Source organism: Panthera leo, chromosome F3, assembly GCF_018350215.1.
Source record: "Panthera leo isolate Ple1 chromosome F3, P.leo_Ple1_pat1.1, whole genome shotgun sequence".
Classification (NCBI taxonomy): domain Eukaryota; kingdom Metazoa; phylum Chordata; class Mammalia; order Carnivora; family Felidae; genus Panthera; species Panthera leo.
The window spans coordinates 18968154-18990333 of record NC_056696.1 but is presented as its reverse complement, the minus strand read 5'-3'; the positions used below and the strand labels follow the sequence as shown (position 1 = coordinate 18990333).

Sequence of the window (22180 nt, the reverse complement as noted above, 5' to 3'; positions counted from 1 at the left end):
CCGACTTCGGCTCGGGTCATGATCTAGCGGTTCGTGAGTTTGAGCCCCGCATCGGGCTCCGCGTTGACAGCTCAGAGCCTGGAATCTACTTCAGGTTCTGTGTCTCCCTCTCTCTCTGCCTCTCCCCTGCTTGTGCTCTCTCTTTCTCTCAAAAATAAATAAACATTAAAAAAAAGTTTTGAAAAAAAGCAAATTCTTGGACTTCACACCAGACTTGATATGTAAGAATGAGGAGGTAGGGGCAGAACCTAAGAATCTGCATTTTAAAAGTAAGAACCCCAGGTAATTATTAAGCACATTTTTAATCAAAACAACCCACCGAGTCCTTTGCCCATGTCAAATCAGTAAAGATGGGGTGCAGCCAAAAGAAGCCTTGAGTGCTCCACTGAATGCGCCACCCCATCCGGCACAATCCACAGTAAAGATCCGTGTTATGGTCAAACTCCCTAGCTGCCGTCTTAAATGGGGTAGAGGGAGTACCTCATTTGACCTAGTATGACACATCTGCTAGGTTTAAGAAGTGATTTCTCCTTGGGGCCCCTGGGTGGCTCAGTCGGTTGAGTGTCCAACTCGGTTTCAGCTCAGGTCATGATCCCAGGGTCGTGGGATCGAGCCCCGCATCGGGCTCTGCACTGATCATGAAGCCTGCTTAAGACTGACTCTCTCTCTCTCTCTCTCTCTCTCCCCTGCCCCTATCCTCTCACTCTCTCTCTCAAATAAATAAAATGAAAAAAAAATTTTTTAAATAAAAAAGAAGTGATTTCTCCTTTATCTCTCTGACAAATCATTCTGTCACAAAACAAGACAGTTGGAAGGGAGGGCATGTTCCTTTAAGTATAGGACATGGACTTGGAACTTAGAACTGTTACTGGTAGAAAACCAAACTTGCAGGCACATAGCCATTATTGTTCAACCCCCTTTGCCTTTAAAACGGTATATATTGGGGTGCCTGGGTGGCTCAGTCGGTTGAGTGAAACAGTATATACCGCACAGCTTCGCTTCCAGTTTTCTAAGGGCTCCTCATTCCTTCAAGAACATCAGAATGGCTTAGATAGGGCATCAGAGAATCTTCATCAGCAATCCTTAACCAAATCTACCTCCAGATCTGCCTGGCCCCTTCCCCCCTCAGGGTACATGCACAGACGTGGGTCCTGCCCGTCACTGGCGTATGAAAAAGAACAGTGGCAAAAACCATAACTTTCCTTCTGAAACAGAAGCCACTCAGTATTACAGATAGATGAAATCCCATTAACGTTTATCACACACTCAATTGCTGTTTAATGAACATTCATACAATAGGCTCCCTTTATCATGTTCCGACTCTCCTATCTACCCTAGCTTAGTCTGAGTTTTCTCTTGCCAGCTGGGACCAGGATGAAAGTAGTAAAACCAAAAGCAGGACCGGCCTGGAACTGACGCCAAGGAAGGACAGTGCCAACAGATTCCCAAAGTGTAACCCATCCACCGGGTAAGACATCAAGGCCAACCGAAGAGGCCACAAACTGGAAGAGTGGCTCTTTAAGAGAAGGACCCGTGGGCACGATTAAGATCAAACATCTAACCAAAATCTTAATCTTTTGATTCAGATCCAAAATTCCCAGAAACAGGGTTGGGGGGGTGGGGGGAGGGTTGCAGTTATTTCTGAATTAGCATGACCCACACTCTTACTGAAGTGTGACCTCTCGGAAGGCCCCAAACTACATCCCCGTGGGTTGTGCCTCCATAATTTTCTGACCAACAAGTTTGAAAGATAAATTACATCCATGTAACTGAAAGCTGAGGGAACTTAGATTCAGAGAAGGTAGCTCACTTGCCCAAGGAGTCGTGCGATAAAGGATGGAAACGAGGTTCAAGCCTGCCTCTAAGCCCCAGACGGCCTTTCTTCTGCTAGTCCACGTGGCCCTCACTGGATCTGTCGCAAGCCCTTTGGATTCTGTGCACGGCAGGGTTTTTGTTCTTCACTTCTCCTATTTCTTCCCTGCCTTTACTTCCACTGCGCTGCTTCTCAGAAGCCTGATCCAATCTGTTTCAGTTTAAGACTCTGGAAGTCAAGGTTCGACCTTCAAATCTCTGTCCTTGCCTTTAGGGGCACAGAAGCAGGTGTCACTGAAGAATTAGGTTATATGTTTCAGAGGGATACAAAAGGAAATAAAGCACACATCTGACCACTTGGGAGCTTGTAGTCTGTTGGAAGGATGGATCTATCCAATAATCTTGAAACGATGTGGTAAGTGAAGTGATAGGCATTTGCAAGTGTATGTATAAGAGTTGTTAGCAGAAAGGGCAGCTAACGCCCAGACAGACTCCCTTGAAATTCCCAAGGAATTCCTTAGGAATCTTAAAAGGCTTCCTAAGTTTACTGGAAGCCTGAGGAACATCAATTAACCATGGCTACCTATAGTAAATAATAAACACTCATAACGATAGAAACTGGGTGTAAGCTGACTGTTGCATCAGTCTTTTTTTTTTCATTTTTTTAATGTTTATTTATTTTTGAGAGAGACAGAGACAGAATGCGAGTGGGTTAGGGGCAGAGAGAGAGGGAGACACACAATCCGAAGCAGCTCCAGGCTCCGAGCTGTCAGCACAGAGCCCGACGGGGGGCTCGAACTCACAAGCTGTGAGACCATGACCTGAGCCGAAGTCGGATGCTCAACCGACTGAGCCATGCAGCTGCCCCACGTCAGTCTTAATATATATATAATGATATCAATAAGACCCTGTCCCCACATAGTTAGCAAGTGTAGAGTCGGCACTTGATCCTAATTATTCTAACACAATTCTGCCTCTGTCCTTCACAGTTCCCGCGTTTGGAACAGGAAGGGCACAACTCTACACAAAACAGCAAAGGGCTGAAGAGAGAATATCAGAAACCGTAATCCCAAATGGGGGCTGCTGACAATAAACTTGCAGGAAATACACGCTTGTGGAAAAAGCAGCCCCAAAACATAGGTCAATGGGCACTCAATTTTAATCATCCAGCAGGAAAGAAATTAATCTTTTCTACCCAAAAAGGGACCGCGAGTGTGGTCTTTATTCCCAGCCGCATTCCCTGGAACACAAGGTGTTCTTAGTCTAAGTGGAACCTAGGGCTGTGGACTTTGGCAGAATTAATAAATAGGACTTTATGAAAGAGCAAAGAAGGAAGAAAAGGAAGGAACGGGGGGGAGGGAGAGAGGATAACACATGTGATCTGACAGTATCATAGTGTTCGCGGATAGAATTATCACCCACAAAATGAAGACGCCCCCTTCCCTCTCTCTTTCTCTTGCCATGCCAGGAAAAGAGTACACTTTATTGGACGAGCGTTTGGCAGAGTAAGTGTTTGTTTTCTGCACAGTTGTCCTAGACGATTTGTATACTTGTCTGTAATTTTAATGAGCACCGGTCTGGGAGTAAGAAGAACAGTTAGGAGCCCAATGCAGTAGCCCAGGTAGGGAATGCTGAGGCCCTAGCGAGGGGGGCTGAGGGGCTCGACAGCAGGGTGTGGAGAGCTGCTCACGTGATGATCGGCTCACCACTGACCTGGTGACTGAGTGGACACGGCAGCCGTCTCCAAGCGGTCTGTGACTTACGGGTCTCAGGAGTCTTCCCACGGGAATGGCCGGTTTCCCTTCCCTCCGTTGTTCTGTCCCTTTTCTGATCAGACTTTGCACCTATGCCTCTAGAGACCACATCAGCACTTCAGCCTTGTGCTTTCTGCTCTACTCATTCAGGAAGTGCTCACAAAGTGGCTAATGGTTCACAACAAATGCCACTACTTTATAACCACTGACTATGAACCAGACAGGGCAGATGCTTAAGCGCTTCATGTACATTATCACATTAATTCCTTGCCACCGCTCCTTAAAATAGCTTTGTTGTCCTCACTTGCCAACACTGATTAAGACTCGAAGGCTCACACCGCTCAGCCGGCCCAGGATTTGAACCTACGCTGTCCAAAATCTCTCCACCCACAAAGCTACCATTCCTTGCTCATGCGTAGCTTACAAAAGAACTAGAAAACACCAGGAGGCTCAGGTTGAGTTTCGAGAAACAACCAGAAAACCCTACTTTAATGTACGAACAGGTCTGGGCTGCAGATACGTAGTATGCACGTTTTCTGGCTCAGACAACGGGAACACAGGTGACGATGAGAAGGCGGCGTTATTTACACAGGAGCCGGCAGAGAAAACCTCAGAGCTGTCTCTTAAAGAATGCAAGAGGCATAGAATGATGGAGGGCAGAAAGCCCAAGCTCGTGGCAAAGGGGACAGGGCACCAAGGAGCAGAAATGACACGAAGGGGGACATGGTTGGTAGGCTAGCGAGCTGATGGTCTCACTGTCCTGGGCTCACTGAGCGGAATGAAGTATGAGGTCCTCAGCTTTGCTGAGGCGGGATGTCTGAAGGGGACATCTCACAGTTATACTCGGTATCGTAGAGGGAAAAAAAAAAAAAAAAAAAAGGAAAACTCCTTCTAGATACCGGGGAACCAATGTCTAATTTGAGCTCAGATTTCTGTGCAGCACTTTTTAAAAACTTCTCATCCACCGAGCCCTCTTTGGTTTATCTTGCCTCTGCGTCTGTTTTCCCTCCGTCTGTCTTTGACGCTCTTCAGTTACCCCTAATATATTTAGCTGACTTTTTCCAGGAAAGAATTAGGTTTCTGCCAAGTGACCAGTTCCAGCCTCTCTCACCCTTTCTCTCCCAGTCTCACCCCCTCTCTGCATCTCTTACTTATTTCTTCAGAGTTTCTTCCCTGTCTCCTCCCCTGTCTGACTCGATTCCTTTCCTTTCCGGTGGGCACTGATTCTCCTTTTTTCTTTGCTTCTTCCTCCCACCCTTACGTGGTTTTTTTTTTTTCTTTCTTTTTTTCCTCCTCCTCGCCTCTGCTGGGACACCAGAAGCAAAATCCTATCCTTTCAAACCTTTTCCTAACCAGAGAGCCCCAGGAAATACTGTAGTATACTCAGAGTGGAATTAATGTCGGCTAGAATTACTCCCGGACAAAGAGAGCTTCAAATTGGGGCTCCACAGACTGGGAACCTTCTTGACTCCTCCCATGGTGGCCACGGCAGTGGCTCTCAGACTTCGGAACTCGTCAGAAGCACCTGGAGGCTGTTAAAAACACAGATTTCTGGGCCCCACTCCCAGAGTCTCCAATCCAGTAGGTGTGGGACGGGGCCTGAGAATATGTATTTCTAACAGGTTCCCAGGAGATGCCAATTGTGCTGGTCCAGGGGCCACACTTTGAGAACCACTTGAGGCTCAGCTGTGCGTGGTAGTGGGTGGGCAGGGGAATCGGAGGAGGGAGTGGAGTTTTGTTCCTTGTCACATCAACAAAGGGACTGACAGGAGCCTAGGAAGCTCAGGATAAGGGATCAGGAGGATGTGTTGGGGGTGCAGGGAGGAGGGGAAGACACACGAGGAAAGCTCTGTGTTGTAACCTTCCGGGAAACACGGAAGCCAGCTCCCAGCCCTGTCACCCACCCTCCCTCCTGCCATCACACATGGAAGCAGCAGAAGGGAATTCTCAGGATCCCTTTGATCTCTTCCCAGTTCTGAGTCCTCTGTCTGTTTATCTCCCTCCTCCCTTGGCCTCCTCTTCCCCCTTTCTACCCCCTGCCCAGTGGATGAGTCACTGCCCCTCCTCCCCACCCCACTGCCATCTGTTTTTCTAATGATGGCAGAAGATGAGCTGTTTTGTTGGCCCGCGCCGTAACAAAGCACACTCTCCACTAGCGTTTTTCCTGATGGACTCTCAGAATGCTATTTTATTGGTATCATTTCCCCACCCAGTTTTCCCTTTGTCTCAAACCCCACCCTTTCCCCCTCTTTGGCCTCATGTAGATCCCAGTTTCCCAGAATTGGATAAAGAGAAACAGAGATACAGAAGAATCGAGGGATAGATAAGCATGTGGGTTGTATGCGTGTGTAGGGGGTAGGGTGTTAGAAATCAGGGGCAGTTCAATGGCTCTCGCTAGCACCCAAGGAGCAACCAGAATTACCCAAGCATCACTGCTAAGTGGTTTAATTACTCGCAGTGAGAAACGTGAATGGCAAAACCTACTGTGACTGAGTGGCCATTCCTGGGGTGAGAGGGCTTAAATGGTGTGTGTGTGTGTGTGTGTGTGTGTGTGTGTGTGTGTGTGTGTGAGGGGGGGGGGGTTAGGGAGAGAAGAGAGGCGTCCCCTCTTCCCCATGCCAGGATACCTGGGTCATTCTCTGTCTGTAAGGCTCTGACTCATTCTTGACTCTTCTTTGCAATAACTCGCGTTAATCTAGCTAAGGGAACCTGTGTGAAGAAGTACATAGGATTCCCTGAGGAAGTAAAGGTCTGGTTTGAGTTAACCAACAGGGCGTTACAGGTCTACCTCAGACGTTGCAAACAGATGCCTGCACGCCCCAAGCAGTTGACATAAACCAGGGATGCCCACTAGGTAAGGAGCCGCAGGGAGAGGGGAGCACCTTGCTCACCGAGAGAGCAGCTGCCTTTTGGGGCTGTAGCTGTTACTCAGGTCTAGCTAACTGTTGCCACGGTGCCAGATATCTTGTTTTCCAAGAGACATATCAGCAGTGTTTGATATTGATTTTTATCTGGAGTATGTATGTACGTGGGTGTGTGATGTTATATATACATACACAAATGTTATGCGAAACCCCAGTTTTTAAATATTGGCAACCAGAACAGAATTGTTTTCAGAGACTGTGCTGGCCAAATAAACCTGTCTGTAGGCCACCATCGGTCTGCAAAGCTCTGATCTAACTAAGCTCGAGTAAGATCCAGTTACAGAATCCCCAAACCGTATAACATTCTGATTTGCTTTTTAACTTATTTTTTATTACATCATTTAAAATGAGACTCTGGAGATTTTGCAGAAGGAAAGAAAGAAATAAAGAAAGAACAAAAGAAAGAAAGAAAGAAAGAAAGAAAGAAAGAGAGAGAGAGAGGGAGGGAGGGAGGGAGGAAGGAAGAAAGAAAAAGAAAAGAAAGAAAGAAAGAAAGAAAGAAAGAAAGAAAGAAAGAAAAAAGGAAGAAAGAAAGAAAGAAAGAAAGAAAGAAAGAGAGAGAGGGAGGGAGGGAGGGAGGGAGGAAGGAAGGAAGAAAGAAAAGAAAAGAAAGAAAGAAAGAAAGAAAGAAAGAAAGAAAGAAAAAAGGAAGAAAGAAAGAAAGAAAGAAAGAAAGAAAGAAAGAAAGAGAGAGAGAGGGAGGGAGGGAGGGAGGGAGGGAGGAAGGAAGGAAGAAAGAAAAAGAAAAGAAAGAAAGAAAGAAAGAAAGAAAGAAAGAAAAAAGGAAGAAAGAAAGAAAGAAAGAAAGAAAGAAAGAAAGAGAGAGAGAGAGGGAGGGAGGGAGGGAGGGAGGAAGGAAGGAAGAAAGAAAAAGAAAAGAAAGAAAGAAAGAAAGAAAGAAAGAAAGAAAGAAAGAAAGAAAAAAGGAAGAAAGAAAGAAAGAAGAAAGAAAGAAAGAAAGAAAGAAAGAAAGAAAGAAATCCTAATATCTGTAATTTGAAAATTAGAGAGCTAAATTTAAGAGATTAAACCAAGGGCATAGCAGCAAGACCTTGCATTAGAAAGACTCAGGTCCCCATGAGTGAAGCAGACCAGACCACTCTGGTGTGGGTCTGGGAGGAGCAGGAGGCTTACCTCACACGACTGGATGCAGTGGATGAGGAAGGGGGGTGGGTGCCATTGACGCTGTCCAGTGCACACAATGCTCTGAAGGGGAAGGTGGAGAGAACAGAAAACAAAAACAAGGACCCCTGGTCAGTAAGAGAAGGGGAAAATCCTGAGCTCACCCCACCAGCCCAACCCCGTTCCCTGAGGAGGGAGACCCCAGCTGTACCCCACACAGGGGTCCGAGGCCAGCCGGACTTGCCCGTGGAAGTGCTAAACTTGCCAGATGGTGCCCAGGTGGAACTCTCATACTCTTCATCCTCCTTCACCCTCCCCAAGGTATCAAAATTTCCAGAGAGGTGCAGGTGTAATTTTAGAAAGCATCCTCAGTGTTGTAATGAGTGTAATTTGGTTCCAGGCATAGTATTTTTTTTCTATTTGTCTTGAAATTTTAAATAACATTACAAGAAATTGTGAGATGTCTGGGTTGACAAGGAAGTACCATGGATTTTTAAAGGCTGAGCAGTACAGCTTCACAAGAAGAGTCTTGAACTGAACACGGATCTCAAGACTCCTAGGCAAGAAGACGTGAGTGCCACGCAGGGGCTGGAGGGTGAGTGGAACAAATCTGTAGCTCCTGTTAGCACCATTTATCCCCTCCTCCTGGGAAATAAAAGGTCTCTGCTGGGCAAACAGGGTTAATGGGACACCACTGGGGCTCAAAATGGCGCCCGCATCAAGCTGATGACAGCAAAAACACATTCATTCATATTAAACACCGGTGACTGTCCCTGTCCCAACAGCCATTTCCAGATGTGCGCTGAAACAAATACTCATCTACTCTTTGTTGAATAATAATTACAACCCATTTTCATTGAGCTTTTCCCTTTTAATTTTTGGATTTTAAAATTTCAAAAGAAACATTTCAGGAAAAGAAAAAGTCCCATAGGAGGCTTCAGGGAGAAAAGGAGATTGATTCTCTCTGTAGCCCATCAACCCAAACCATTTGTAGACTTTCATACTCATGTTTTAATTCAGTGTGATAGGAATACAGTGCAATCAGAAGAAAAAGAATACATTGTGAGATATGAGCTTTCCGCAAGATAGCACCTCTAGTAATTAGAAATTATATGTTCTAGAATGTTAAGACTATGTGGTAATCAAATCGGAGACATTTGCATATATTAACATGTAGGTATATGAATATATACCTTGTAGTTACGAGAATAGGGAACTGCAAGATTTTTCTAGAGTTGTACTCGTATAGACTAAAATTTCTCTTTCACAGCCTCCCTAAAGGGGAGGTTATACCATAAATCCTAACGAATTCTGATATTCTAAATTCTACACTGTAATTATAGAAAGTGGCTTGGTTTAAGTTTTCATTGCACTGGGAAAAAAAGGATTATAGAGGATTATACAAATACATAATGGGGGGGTCAGCCTACTAAAAAATGAGGTATTCTGCACTAACAGCCACTTAAGCATCATTTGCATATAAACAATGGCTATGCTACCTAGAAAGGATTCTTGTTTACGTTTTAAACCCAGTATCAGTGGAACTCTTTTAGCTAGCAAGGGATTCAATTTCTAGTATTTGAAATATCAATGTTTTATGCTTCCGTTGTTGTTACCAGATAATGCTAATAGCATCAAACAGGAAGTTGTACCCTTGAGATGTCAATACATATTTTCCTTCTCATAGCACCACATTCCCTAAGGATCCCAATTCCCCATTCTTAACAGTCAGACATTGAAATGTATACATGCTTCACTCACTAGGAACCAGAGTTGCTGCCCTCCAAGAGGTCAAAGTCTGTGGGGAAGTAGCTGGAAAAATTGTCAGTGCTTCCCCATAAGAGGATACGTAGCCTCGGCAGCCTCACATGATGTCTATGGCCAGAACTCACCAGAACACCCTGAATTGACTGTGCCAGCTTCTCTTATGCCCACTACACCTTCTACGCCAATCACTTCTTCTATAAATGCAGGAGTTTGGGGGTGCCTGGGTAGTTAAGTGTCCGACTCTTATTTCTACTCAGGTCATGATTTCATGGTTTGTGAGTTCAAGTTCCGCATCAGGCTCTGTGCTGACAGCATGGAGCCTGCTTGGGATTCTCTCTCTCTCTCTCTCTCTCTCTCTCTCTCTCTCTGCCCACCCCCTGCTCTATCTCTCTCTCTCAAAATAAATAAATAAACTTAAGTTCTAAATAAATAGATAAATAAATAAACAAGCAAATAAATAAATGCAGGAGTGTTGGTTTGTTAATAACACTTTAGAAATTCTAAGGATATATTGCAAAGGGACTTAAAAGAAAGGAAAAGAGTCTGTCTTTACTTTTGATGCGTTTTCTTCGATGCTCTTTTGTCCTATTATCTCTGACTGATGTTTTCTATCTTTGTATTCTTATGTGATTTTATTATCGTGTAATATAGATTCACAGAATAAAATATAAAATGTATGAAAGGTTCACAGTCTCCCTCCTACTCCTGATCCCCAATCACCCAAGTTCCTCAGTTTGATTTTCTGTGTTTTGTATCATTACAGAGACGTTCTACGCATATGCAAACATATATGTATGAAATTATCTCCTCACACAAATTCTAAGATGCTGTCTTTTTATTTTGTACTTTGGTCTGTTGTTTGCTTGCTTGCCTTTATTCCACTTCACAGTGTTTCTCGGGGTTCTGGAATGTTGCATTCCATTGATTACATAGTATTTCATTGCATGTATAAGATCTCATATACTTAACCAGGCCCATACTGATGGATATTTAGGTGATTTACAGTCTTTTGCTCTAACAAACAATGCTATGTATAAATCATTTCACACACGTGCAACTATTATCTGTAGAATAAATACATGATAGTAGAACTGAGAATACCCATCTCAATAATTCTTTAATCTCACTCTCCCTCTTGGTCTCCCTCTCTCTCTCTCTTGAGATGAATTCAAACTGGCTTCTTCCTTAATCTCCATAAAATTGCAAAAGCTTCTGGTACCTGGGTCTAAGACCATTCTAGATTGCAAAATTCTTGAGAATAGGGACCGTCTCCCACTCTTACATCTTACCTCAGTGACTTAGAGATGATGTTTTACAAGCATCTGTCAACCACTAAATAGTTAGAGCTCCAGAATTCTCCTCTATCTTCTGGCCCATGAACGTTGTTCATCCCGTAAGAAAAGATATGCACGTGCCATTAACTGAACTACTACTTATTGATCAAAACGGGAGGAGAATTTCAAATACGCTTCAGGCCTTAAAGTTTATGGGCAAGTTTGTGGTGGTGAGGTGTGAGAAAGGAATGACACAGTAAGAAGATAAGGAGAAGGGCTAACTCCTGGTGGGATGAGTTAACTTAATTCAACAAGGGAGCTTTTAGACTGAAGTGTCTCTGATGCCATGGTGGTCTATGTAAGCGACCCAGGATCTAAGCCTATACATGCTTCAAGATTATGAAACTAAAAACTACGGACAACCAATCACAAAGAGCCAACGAGGCTTTAAGCTACAGCCAATCAATGATTTCCTTACTTTCCTTCCTTTTTTCTCTACCATAGTGTCTCCTGAGCTCCTCTTGGTGAGGCACTCCTAACCATTTCTAGTTTCACACTGACTAATTCAAACAGATTTTTGCTCACATAAACTCAAGATTTTTCATATGCCTCAAGTTATCTTTTAACAGCTCCCTATGATTTTCTTTTTTTCTGAAATATTTTTGACAAATGGTGATAGTATATATTACCTTTGAAAAACTATAGAAATTGGGGCCTCTGGGTGGCTCAGTCAGTTGAACATCTAACTCTTGGTTTCGGCTCAGGTCATGATCACATGAGTTGTGGGATCAAGCCCCATGTTGGGCTCTGTGCTGGCCGTGCACAGCCTGCTTGGGATTCTCTCTCTCCCTCTCTCTCTGCCCCTCCCCTGGTTGTGCTCTCTCTTTTTCCACATAAATAAATAAATAAACTTTAAAAAAAGAAAAGCTAGGGGCGCCTGGGTGGCTCAGTCGGTTGAGCGTCCAACTTCAGCTCAGGTCATGATCTCATGGTCCGTGAGTTCGAGCCCCACATTGGGCTCTGTGCTGACTGCTCAGAGCCTGGAGCCTGTTTCTGATTCTGTGTCTCCCTCTCTCTCTGACCCTCCCCCGTTCATGCTCTGTCTCTCTCTGTCTCAAAAATAAATAAACGTTAAAAAAAATTAAAAAAAAAAGAAAAGCTATAGAAAGTAATTGAAAGAATGTCCTTATATCCTCTGTTCAGCCTTATCAAATCTTAATTTGCTGTACCTGCTTCCAGAACCTAAGTCGCTAGAGATTCAATTAATGTCCTCTACATGTAGCCCTCCAACCTCATTCTCCTTCCTTCCTCCTTATTGGTAACAACTATTCTGAATTTTTTTCAGTTATTTATTTATTTTGAGAGAGACAGAGAGCGAGCAGGGGAGAGACAGAGAGAGAAATAAAGAGAGAGAGAGAAAAAGAATCCCAAGCAGGGTCTGTACTATCAGCGTGGAACCCGAGGCGGGGCTGAAACTCACAAACCGTGAGATCGTGACCTGAGCCAAAACTAAGTCAGACGCTTACCCGACTGAGCCACCCAGGTGCTTCATAACTATTCTGAACTTTTAAGTTATTATTTCTTTACAATTTTATATGATTATTATTGCTATGACACTATTAGCAAGCCACTTTTCAGGTGAATTGATTGTGAACAAAGATTTGTTTTGAACTTTCCAAAAGGAAAGCAGTCACAAGGAAAACCAGTGTAAAGATTTTCTCTCAGCCCATTTCAAAAATTTTTAAAAGTAAAAAGGAAGATGGGAAGAACAAAGGGAAAGTAGAAGGGGGGAGACACAGAGAGAGAGGGACAGAGAGATGAGAGAGAGAGAGAGAGAGAGAGAGAGAGAGAGAGAAGGGAGGAAGGAAGAGGAAGGAAAGGAAGACCAGTTAAGGGTTATTAGGATGGTCATAAGGCAATTGAAGGCTATTGCCTGGTTAAACATCTCACTAAAGGTCACAAGACTGATAGTTAGCCAACATTAAGGTCTAACACAGAATTGCTCAATTGTTTTTTTTTATCAGGAATAGTTACTTGACAGAATGGGCTAATCGCACCACCCGAACAAAGTTCTGCGGCTGCCCAGGTCTGTGACCATTTCCTTATGACTACAAATGTATGCAACCCTAAGTGAAGCACAGCACTGTTTTTGCCTTGTTTATCTGGACAATAGCACGTTACCCTGCAGTTTGCTTTTCAAGTTCTTCTGCACCCCCCCTCCCAAGACTATCTTGGACTCGAGGCCTCGAGACTCACTCAAACTGAAAGCAGATACTTCCATACTTGAAACTGATGAAAAAGAAGGCTTTTTCATGACTCATATCTGAGGGATTTGCTCTCCCGCTAATGTGTGTATGGCAAGGGTCACTGGAACTCTTACACAATTGTGCCCATTGAGAGGACACTGTGGGGGATGAGAGCAAGGATCGGGACATGAGACACACAGGAGGGTGAGACGAGCTAGTCGGACACGATGGCTCCTGGGGGGCACCGTCTTCTTTCTCTCTTCCTCCTTCTCTCTCCCTCTTAAAATATTTTGTTTTTTTTTAAGGAATTATTAATCCTTTGGGGGCCAATTTGGGAAAACAAAGTCAGAAATTACAAGATTTGTTTTGACTCGAGCAATTCTAGTGAAGAGTTGGGGAGCTGAGGGAGGGATTCCCTGCAGTGTTGACAACCTTTGCAAACCTCACATGTGTAGCCACAGGAAAATCTCATTAGTTTGGACCTCACTAATTCCTAATTGTGATATACTAAAGAAAGAAAAGAAAAGCATTGTTCGGTCTGTGACAAAATGAATTTATGAAGCAAACCAACAGAGGAAATGAGATGTTATGATGGATGCTTTTGTACTTCAGAACGGAACACTTTCAAGTATAATTTAGAAAAGCTCATTTACATGCAAACAATTGCCACATTATGTATAAAAAAATCACCTCCCCATGAAATCGGATTCTTGAAGGACCAATGCTTTACAGCGTAAGTCAAAATGTTAATTTTCCTACTTTAAATGGTAAGTCTCAAGATAGAATAAAACACCCTCTCAACACAGCGGTTAAAGACAGTCATAAAAATTCAACCTTACAGAGGCCTCTGGAAAAATCAAAAGGTTTGCCCTGAGAAAGAGCTCTGTGGAGCCAGGAGCCACTCTCTTCATCCAGCAATGAATGAAAAGAGCGATGTGCCGAGCAGATCATTCCTACCCTCGAGAATCTTACTGTTTAGGGGTAGAATGACAGAAAAAAAAAAGAAAAAGGAAGGAAAAAATGAAGATGAGGAAGAACAGGTATGTGCTCCCAGCAAAAGTCTGAGGGAAGCTCCTCCCACATGCTCAGCTCAGGCTCCCCAGACAGTCGGGTGTCCACACAGTGCCTGAGACATGCGGGAGGCAGTGGGGCAAAAGCTCTGGTTGCTGGATGTGAGCAGTGGTACCGATTGGGCATGTGGCTGTCGCCTGCATCCCAACTGCCAGATTCCACTGCTCGGTCACCTTGACTGGCAGGCCTTTGTTTGACTGCCAAGAAGCCCTTTTGTTGGTGTCTTCTCTTTCTGCCAGGATATTTCTCTGCTGATGTTGCTACCATGGAAAGGTCTAGGTCTCTGTGTAGTAAGTGAAGGAGCAAGATACCTTTACAAAAACAAAAGACCCAGAAAGTCCATCTGAGCCTTTCACATCCCTACCTCTTGTTCCCCACAGCCAGCATGCCCCTGAAACATTTAGAAGTCACAGTAATTTTCACCCTTACTTTCAGTCTCCCAACGAAAGCTGTTAGAAGTTGCTTCTTTAGTCAATGTTCAAATAGGAAACAATAAATGGCCCTTAGTTCTCTTCCCAGCCCCATTTGTAAAAGGGACAGGAAAAAGACAGACAAGGGGCACCTGGGTGGCTTAGTTGGTTAAGCATCCTACTTGGGCTCAGGTCATGATCTCACGGTTCGTGGGTTCGAGCCCTGCATGGGGCTCTGTGCTGACAGCTCAGAGCCTGGAGCCTGCTTCGGATTCTGTGTCTCCCTCTCTCTCTGCCCCTCCCCTGCTCTCTCTCTCTCTCTCTCAAAAATAAGTAAACATTAAAAAATTTTTTTTTAAAGACAAATGATCTATACATTTCTGTCTACACACACACACACACACACACACACACACACACACACACACGTACACACACAAATAAGCAAAGTACAGAACTCATAGAATGATACGTTTCTTTTTCATAGAGATAGCTGATAATATCTGTTCAGAGATGAAGGAAATTTCCAAAGGTAAGATTTGTACTAAATGAAGTGAAATTTCATTTTTACTGAATTCAGAACTATATGCTAAAATCCATGCAAGACATTTCAAAAGTGTTATATTTGACTCTTATAACAGCTCTGCAAGACAGATAATATTATCGTCACTCTCGCTGACGCACAGACAGAAGCGACCGAGGGGTAAGTACCTGAACCCAGAAGGATCTCACTCTTCTATATGCCAGTTGCTACGTGGAGTTGTTTTTCATCAAAACCCCAGGATACCTAAGTCCTCAGAAATTCTTTCTTTACCAAATAGTATATGATTCTAGGAGTCAGGTATCATTTGCAGGAATAAAGACCAGCAGAACTTCCCAGAGGAGGGCAAATAAACTTTGTGGGTATCTAGAAAGTATACTTGATTGTTCTTTAAAAACAATCTCTTTCCCAACAAGGAATAATAGTGTTACAGGGAACTGTCTCTCTAAATGATTTTTGTTAGACGTTATGCAGAAGGAAGAGAAGTGTGGGGGTTCTCATAGTTGAGAGGACTGACTTCTTTTCTACTTGCTGCTGCAAACACATACTAGGCGGGGAAGAAATGACTATGGCAAACAGGGTGATTCGGGGGAAAATCACACTGGATTTGGAATCAGACAAGTCGACTGCACTTCTTTCTCCATTGCTTGTTATAGCTGTGCAAGCTTGGACAGATCATCCAACATCAAATTTATTGGTAAAACAAGGATAATCAAATCCTGCTTTCCTAGTTTATTAGTTTGTGATAAGATTAAAATGAAATTATAAATATATAAAAACATATATTTTATATATATACACAACGTTGAAAACAACAAAGTGTTATCCAAACGTAAGATATCATTTTTATTACAAAGAATGAAGTCATTGGAAGCAGACTAGAGAAAATGATACAATTCAATTCATTTGCTCTGTAGTCCTGCCAGATAAAAAGGTATTTGAAGAATGGGAGATAGGGATTTGCACGAAATAAGGAGATCACCACTTACTAAACAAAGGAGCCAGGCTCCAAACAGGCGTGCTTGTACTTAAAATATTTATGTTGTCAGTACTTTATTTTGTAACAACAGTGTCTCTCAAAACACTCCAGCGGAATTACCTGGTGTGCCCCACGGCGTCACCAGCCTTTCTGAAGGGGGAACCCAGCTCTGTTCCTCTTACAAACTGCCCAGGTGAATTCTTAAGGACACCAATACTTTACATTGAGTACAATATGGACCCTCCCCCAAGATGATTAGATGTGAGTTATAGGGATTTTACTTGATGAAGAGTTTCATTTAATACAACTGCTTTGCTTCTTATTTATGAGGACAACGTTAGCTTTCCCACCCCTCATGAGCTGCTGGGTGCCACAAAATAGCAGACATCATGAAATCATCTGTGGCTCGTGTATAATCTTCTGAGGACCTGGGAACATAAGAACAATAACTTCGTCCCCATTCCCAGTGCTTCCATGGACCCCTTTCTCTTGTTTTCTGTTATGGTAAAGTTTTGATATCCTAAGGGGCGCCGGGGTGGTTCAGTCGGTTGAATGTCCGACTTCTGCTCAGGTCACGATCTCACGGTTTGTGGTTCGAGCCCCGAGTAGGGCTCTGTGCTGACAGCTCAGAGCCTGGAGCCTGCTTCGGAATCTGTGTCTCCCTCTCTCACTCTGCCTCTCCCCCACTCATGCTCTGTCTCTCTGTCTCAAGAATGAATAAACGTTCACAAAAAAAATTTTTTTTAAAGGAAGAAAAACAGCATCCCATGTAAGCTTTTTTTTTGTAAGCAATACTCCTTTATTCCATTATATCCATGAAATTGTTGAGAGATGCCCAAAGGACAGCTTGTTTAGCCATTCTATGATAATTCATGTGAACTGCTGGATTAACTCTGGGTTTTCTTTTGGCACAAAGAATATTGATTTGGGGGTTCAGGAGAAGATGTTATCAATTATATGTTCCATTTTTTTACTAAATTTTTTGAGAGAAAAAAATTTTTTTCTTTTTTTTCTTTTTGTGCACGTGCACATAAGCAGGGGAGAAGCAGAGGAGAGAGAATGAGAGAGAGAGAGAGAGAGAGAGAGAGAGAGAATCTTAAGCAGGCTCCACACAAGATCAGCCAATCTCATGACTGTGAGATCCTGACCTGAGCCTAAATCAGGAGTCGGACACTTAACCAACTGAGCCACCCAGGCACCCCATTTGTGTCCAGCTTTTGAAATTCTGACCTCCAGATATCTTTTTAAGGGACGAATTAGTCTTACAAGGTAAGGATGAAACTCATTTTGTGAGTTACCTCAATTTTTCCTCCTCATTATTAGAAGAAGCTAATTCACTTTGTTTTCACGCAGAAATAGGACACAAGTCTCAAAAGCACCACTAAAATAATAGTGCCTCTAACAGTATGAAAATTGTGATTGGTATAGTTATACCCCCAAATCATAAAGAACAGGGCAGTATCATTACAGATGGGAAGAGCAGACAGTGGTGAGGAAAAGCGATCTGTCTCCAGTAAGAATGGAAACTGATCAAGAAAGATTGTTCTTCATCAAGCACAAAGCTAAGTTCTACCCGCGTTCCTCATCTGATACTCACATTCACCTTTTGAAATAGGTATTATGTCCATTTTACACACAAGAAACAGAGGCGCAGAACAGTAAAATTGCCTAAAATTATGCAGCTGAGGAAGAACAGAGATCATGAGTAAAAACTCGGCTTTTTTTTTTTTAAATACATTAAAAAAAATTTTTTTTTAATGTTTATTCCTTTTTGAGAGAGAGAGAGACAGAGTGAGCGGAGGAGGGGCAAAGGGAGAGGGAGACACAGAATCCAAAGCAGGCTCCAGGCTCCGAGCTGTCAGCACAGAGCCCGACGCAGGGCTCGAACCCACAAACTGTGAAATCATGACCTGAGCCGAAAGTGGACACTTAACCGACTGAGCCACCCAGGTGCCCCGTTTTTAACACATTTGGATTCTAAGGTCTACAACATTTCTGTGATGCTATCATCCTTAAACCATACCCGGATAACCTGTTTCAAAATCTGGATTTACTGACTAGACCATACTCAAGACATATGCAGTGATTTTGATGTTTGGCTTAAGGAGAAAAAAAAATATTCTGCATTTCCTCTCTGGGGTGGACAACTTGAAAATGACAAGGGTGTGATGACATATAGTCACAAAGTCACAGAGAGCTGCTGAAATCTGATGAAATTTGGAGTTTGATGAGGAAACAGACACTTCCAAAGTAGAAAATGGCGCTACAAGAATTTCTTTGCTCATTCCACCAATGTTTATAAGACACCTACGAGGTTCCCAGCACTGGAAAAGCTACCAGGAATATAATGTAAACAAAAAGCTACAGAAAAAGGGAAAATAACTAATAACGAATCTTGTGAAGGACAGTTAAGAAAAAGGAGGCTTTCAGAAAACAGAGAATATTGTTTTCTAGTTTGGAAACAGGAAAGTCGCTGTATTTGGCGCCCCTGCTGTCTTCATGAAGACAACTGAACTGCTCTTCTTTGAATGTCCCACTTGGAAAGCAGAAGCAGGAGACCCCCACTCACTGGAAGGCCTGCACTCTGGCCTTCCAAGTTCCCACTGGATGCCTTCATGGTGAAGTGGGTGGAGGAGAGTTCCTCAAGCAGGCGATTTCTCAAGAGGAAGAGAAGGGTCTGAAATGTCCTAAGCCTTTCCCCCTTTAGAGCTACTAATGAAGAAAGAGAAGGTTTTCCTCACAGGAAGTTGAGTTTAAGGGACTGAAGGAAAAGGTCCAGACCATCTGGAGCTCCATGAAACAGGAGGCCAGAGTTCTTCCTCCAGGCATTGCAATTCTAGCTAGGCCTTCACAACAGACTGTGGGGAGTGGCACAGAAAGTTTAGGAAGGCCAGGAATGGGAGAACCAGGCAAGGTGTTTTCTGGCTTTCTCCTTCCCACCCCAGTCCAGTCTTCAAGCTGCCCTCAGGCTCCTGGTGAGCTCCACCCTGCTCAGTGGCCTGCCCTGCAGGATCTTGCCCGGCCGTCTCTCCCCTATCTCAGCCTTCCAGTATCCATCTTCCCTCTCCCTCACTCCCGCACATACCCTGGTTTCAGCCACAGAGAACTTCTTACATTCCCAAGCCTCTAGAACATTCCTCTCTTGATCACATGTTATGACCCAGAGGAAAAGCCTCCTCATCCTTTGATCCTTCCTGAAGCTCCTAAACAGAAGAATTAGTTGCTTCTTCCAGGGTGTTCCCACCGCACCTTCTACCACAAACAAACCACTTCCCATGTTGCATTATTATAAATGTCTGTTTTCATGGCCAGATTTTAAGTCTTTAAGTCTTGTAAATAGAAGGACTATCATTTTTTCATCTCCATATTCCCTGCACTCAGCCCCATTCCAGGGTCCACAGTTAAGTTCCGATCAAGGATTGTCCAATGAATAACTGATTGAATTCGTAGGAGCACGCCATTCCCGTCCCCCTCTCCTGAGTCATACATAAGAGTAATTTTTCCTGATCCTCTTGCTTTGACACAAATCCCTGCTGATAAGATAGCACCACTAGCTGGTGAGGAAAAAAGAAGCAATCTGAGGACGGTTTCCAGATGAAATGCGGTACATCTTTAGAATCCATCTCTTGGTCACTCTAGGAGAGCAGCCTTCCAAGGATTTCATTTGTTAGTCTAATAAGGCAACCAAGCTCCCAGACTCCCTGTCATCCCCACCCTTCCCATTCTAAGGAGAGATACCTAACTTACCACAGGATCTTCTCCATCCTGATTTTGTATTGCCTTTTCTTACTCTTTTTCATTTATTCACCTCTCAGATATTTACTGAGCACTTACTACATATTAGACACTGTTCTAGGATATGGGAATATAGTAGTGAATGGAACAGACAATAATCCCTCCTTGGGCTTTTTATTATAGCAGCAGAAAGGGATACTAATTTAAGATACATAAGTAAAATATATAATATGCCTGGTAATGGTAAGTCTTAAGGAGAAAAAATAAAAAAGGGAAAGGGGGACAGAAAGTGTTAGGTGAGTTAAAATTTTAGCTAGAACAGTCAAAGAGGGCCTGGAATTTGAGTAAAATTCTAAAGAAAGCCAAGGAGCAAGACGTGAAGATACCTGGGAGAAGAACAGTCTAGGCAGAGGGAACTGCAGAGCAAAGGTCCTGAGGTGGGAGTGTACCTGGCATGTTTAAGAATCAGCCAGGAAGCCACTGTGGCAAGATCAGAGTGAGCCAAGGGAAGCGTGTAGGGGAGAAAGAAAGGTACAGGTGATCACTGGAGGAGAGGAGGCCATGGAACCGAGAACCCAGGTTTTGGGAGGATCAAGTGTGTGGACACCGAAACCAATGAGTTATGCAGGAATATCAGCTCACATGACTATGACCTAGGAGCTAAAATGTTTAAGAAATGAGAAGAGGAGGTGACTGGAGGGTCAGAGGATGACAGAAGATGAGGGTGGTGAGTGATTTGCTCCTTTGGCATTAGATTCAAATGTGGGTGACTCCAGGGAGGAGGCAGGGTAATGGCTTGGAAATGGCACTAAGGAGATGGGCGGGATGGGGGGGGAGCGGACAGCAGCCCTTCTTCTAGGCCCAGAGGAGAGAAAAGGCAGGGATGGGCATTCTTGGAGTTTCAACTGAGAATGCAAACAAACGGAGAGCCCAGAGAAGAGGCCGTCGATGTACTGGGTCCTACCCACGACTGACTGGACTCCAGATGGCCCTGGGAGAGGATCTCGGGGTTCAGAAAGGGTGGGGACAGAGACAGGGAAGGCAGCTCTCTCGGACTCCCTGTGGTCATTCTTTCCCCGTTTCCAGTTTCATCACCATCTCTTCCAAGCCATCCTTCCCTCTCCACCCTTCTTTCATCTTTATTCATTTCTTTGGCTTCCTCAAAGTCTTCCTGTCCTACTTTTCATTAGCAGTGATTTTCTCTTTCAATTTCCCTTCCTGAATTACCGTTCTCTTATGTCTCCAAGTCCTCCTTCTAGATTATCTTTTAAACTGTCCTTTGGATAGGGGCCATCTTTTTTCCCAAGTGTCCTCTTTTCTCCTCCTGAGTTTTAATTTTTCTCTCTAGGAATGAGCCGTGTGGTTGTTTGCTTTAAAGATACTTTGAAAGCCTCGGAAATTACTCCAGGGAATATGCTGTCAGTTGTGGATTTCTCAGCCATCTTACGTCCTTGGCACACAAAAATGTCCCTTTCCTCACCTGGACTTTGACAGGTTCCATCCAGTGCTCCAGCGTGTCAGCAGTGACGTTCTCAGGCAGAACTACGGGGTCACTAGGGGGAATCACACATGATGGGGAACACACAGCACCTGAAGGAACAGAAATTTACAGCAGAGACTTGAACTTCCTAGATCTCAGTCTTTTTCATCCTGGAATGGACAGCTTTGATTTTTTAAGGGCAATTAATTTGTATGTTATGGGTCACCACATAATCACGGCTATAGGCAGGGCTGACATTCATCTACCATGTACCTGTAGAGACCCTTCTACACTAATTGCGACAGAGGTCACTGCTCCACGTTAACTCCCCTTGACCCAATGTCCACTCCTCTTTCTGGTCCAGAACAGCCCCTCCTCTGCAATCTCTGAACCCCTGCATGATCCAGCAATTAAAAGTTTGACTCTTGGTCCTGCAGACTCCCAAGACCCCACTCTAGGACTCTGGCCAGCCGAAGACTATCCTGATTGGCCGATGCCTTTTAGCACATTTAATATCATTCCTGCTTATATGATCTCTGGAAGGCTGATAATTACAGCAGCCATCACCTAAGAAGTGTACTAGCTGGGGGGAAAATGGCCCAGAAATGATGAAGGCAGATTTATGTCTGTTGCCCCACTGAACATTATGCTGGCAGCCAAGAAACCTATGTGTTTAAAAGAGAAAGCAACAGGAAATTAGAAGCAGAGATTTTGGTCATGTGTTAGCCTTCTGAAGGAAAATCTTGCTCTACTCCCTTGTATGTGGGTCCAAGTGTCTTAGAAAATTCTATTCAAAAACGGCTTGCTCCCAGGGTTCCGTTTCCTCATCTATAGATATGCTCATCTCCAAGTTTCTTTGCAGCTCTTGCGATCTCTATTTCTATGTTTTTTACAAACCTATGAAATAACTCAAAATGCTACATGACTCTTAAGAGCTCTATATATGTGAGCACCTGACATTTTAATGCAGAAAGTAGAGAGTGGGGAGATGAGAATTTGCTCATGAAATACCATTCAAGAGGCCCAGTCTGAGCACCCTACTACTCTGTGCCTGGCCATGAGATA

General features: G+C 43.8%; 1 protein-coding gene across 2 annotated transcripts in view; it reads right to left on the bottom strand.

Moving 5' to 3' along the window:
- The window catches only part of PAPPA2 (pappalysin 2), a 269518-nt gene that overhangs the window by 32015 nt on the left and 215323 nt on the right, over positions 1-22180 (bottom strand). For both annotated transcript variants that reach the window (XM_042925583.1, XM_042925584.1), the window contains exons 19-20: positions 21116-21225; positions 7625-7696 (exon numbers count right to left, since the gene is read on the bottom strand). In XM_042925583.1, the coding sequence (XP_042781517.1) occupies positions 7625-7696; positions 21116-21225 (182 nt within the window). The remainder of the gene's footprint in view (positions 1-7624; positions 7697-21115; positions 21226-22180) is intronic.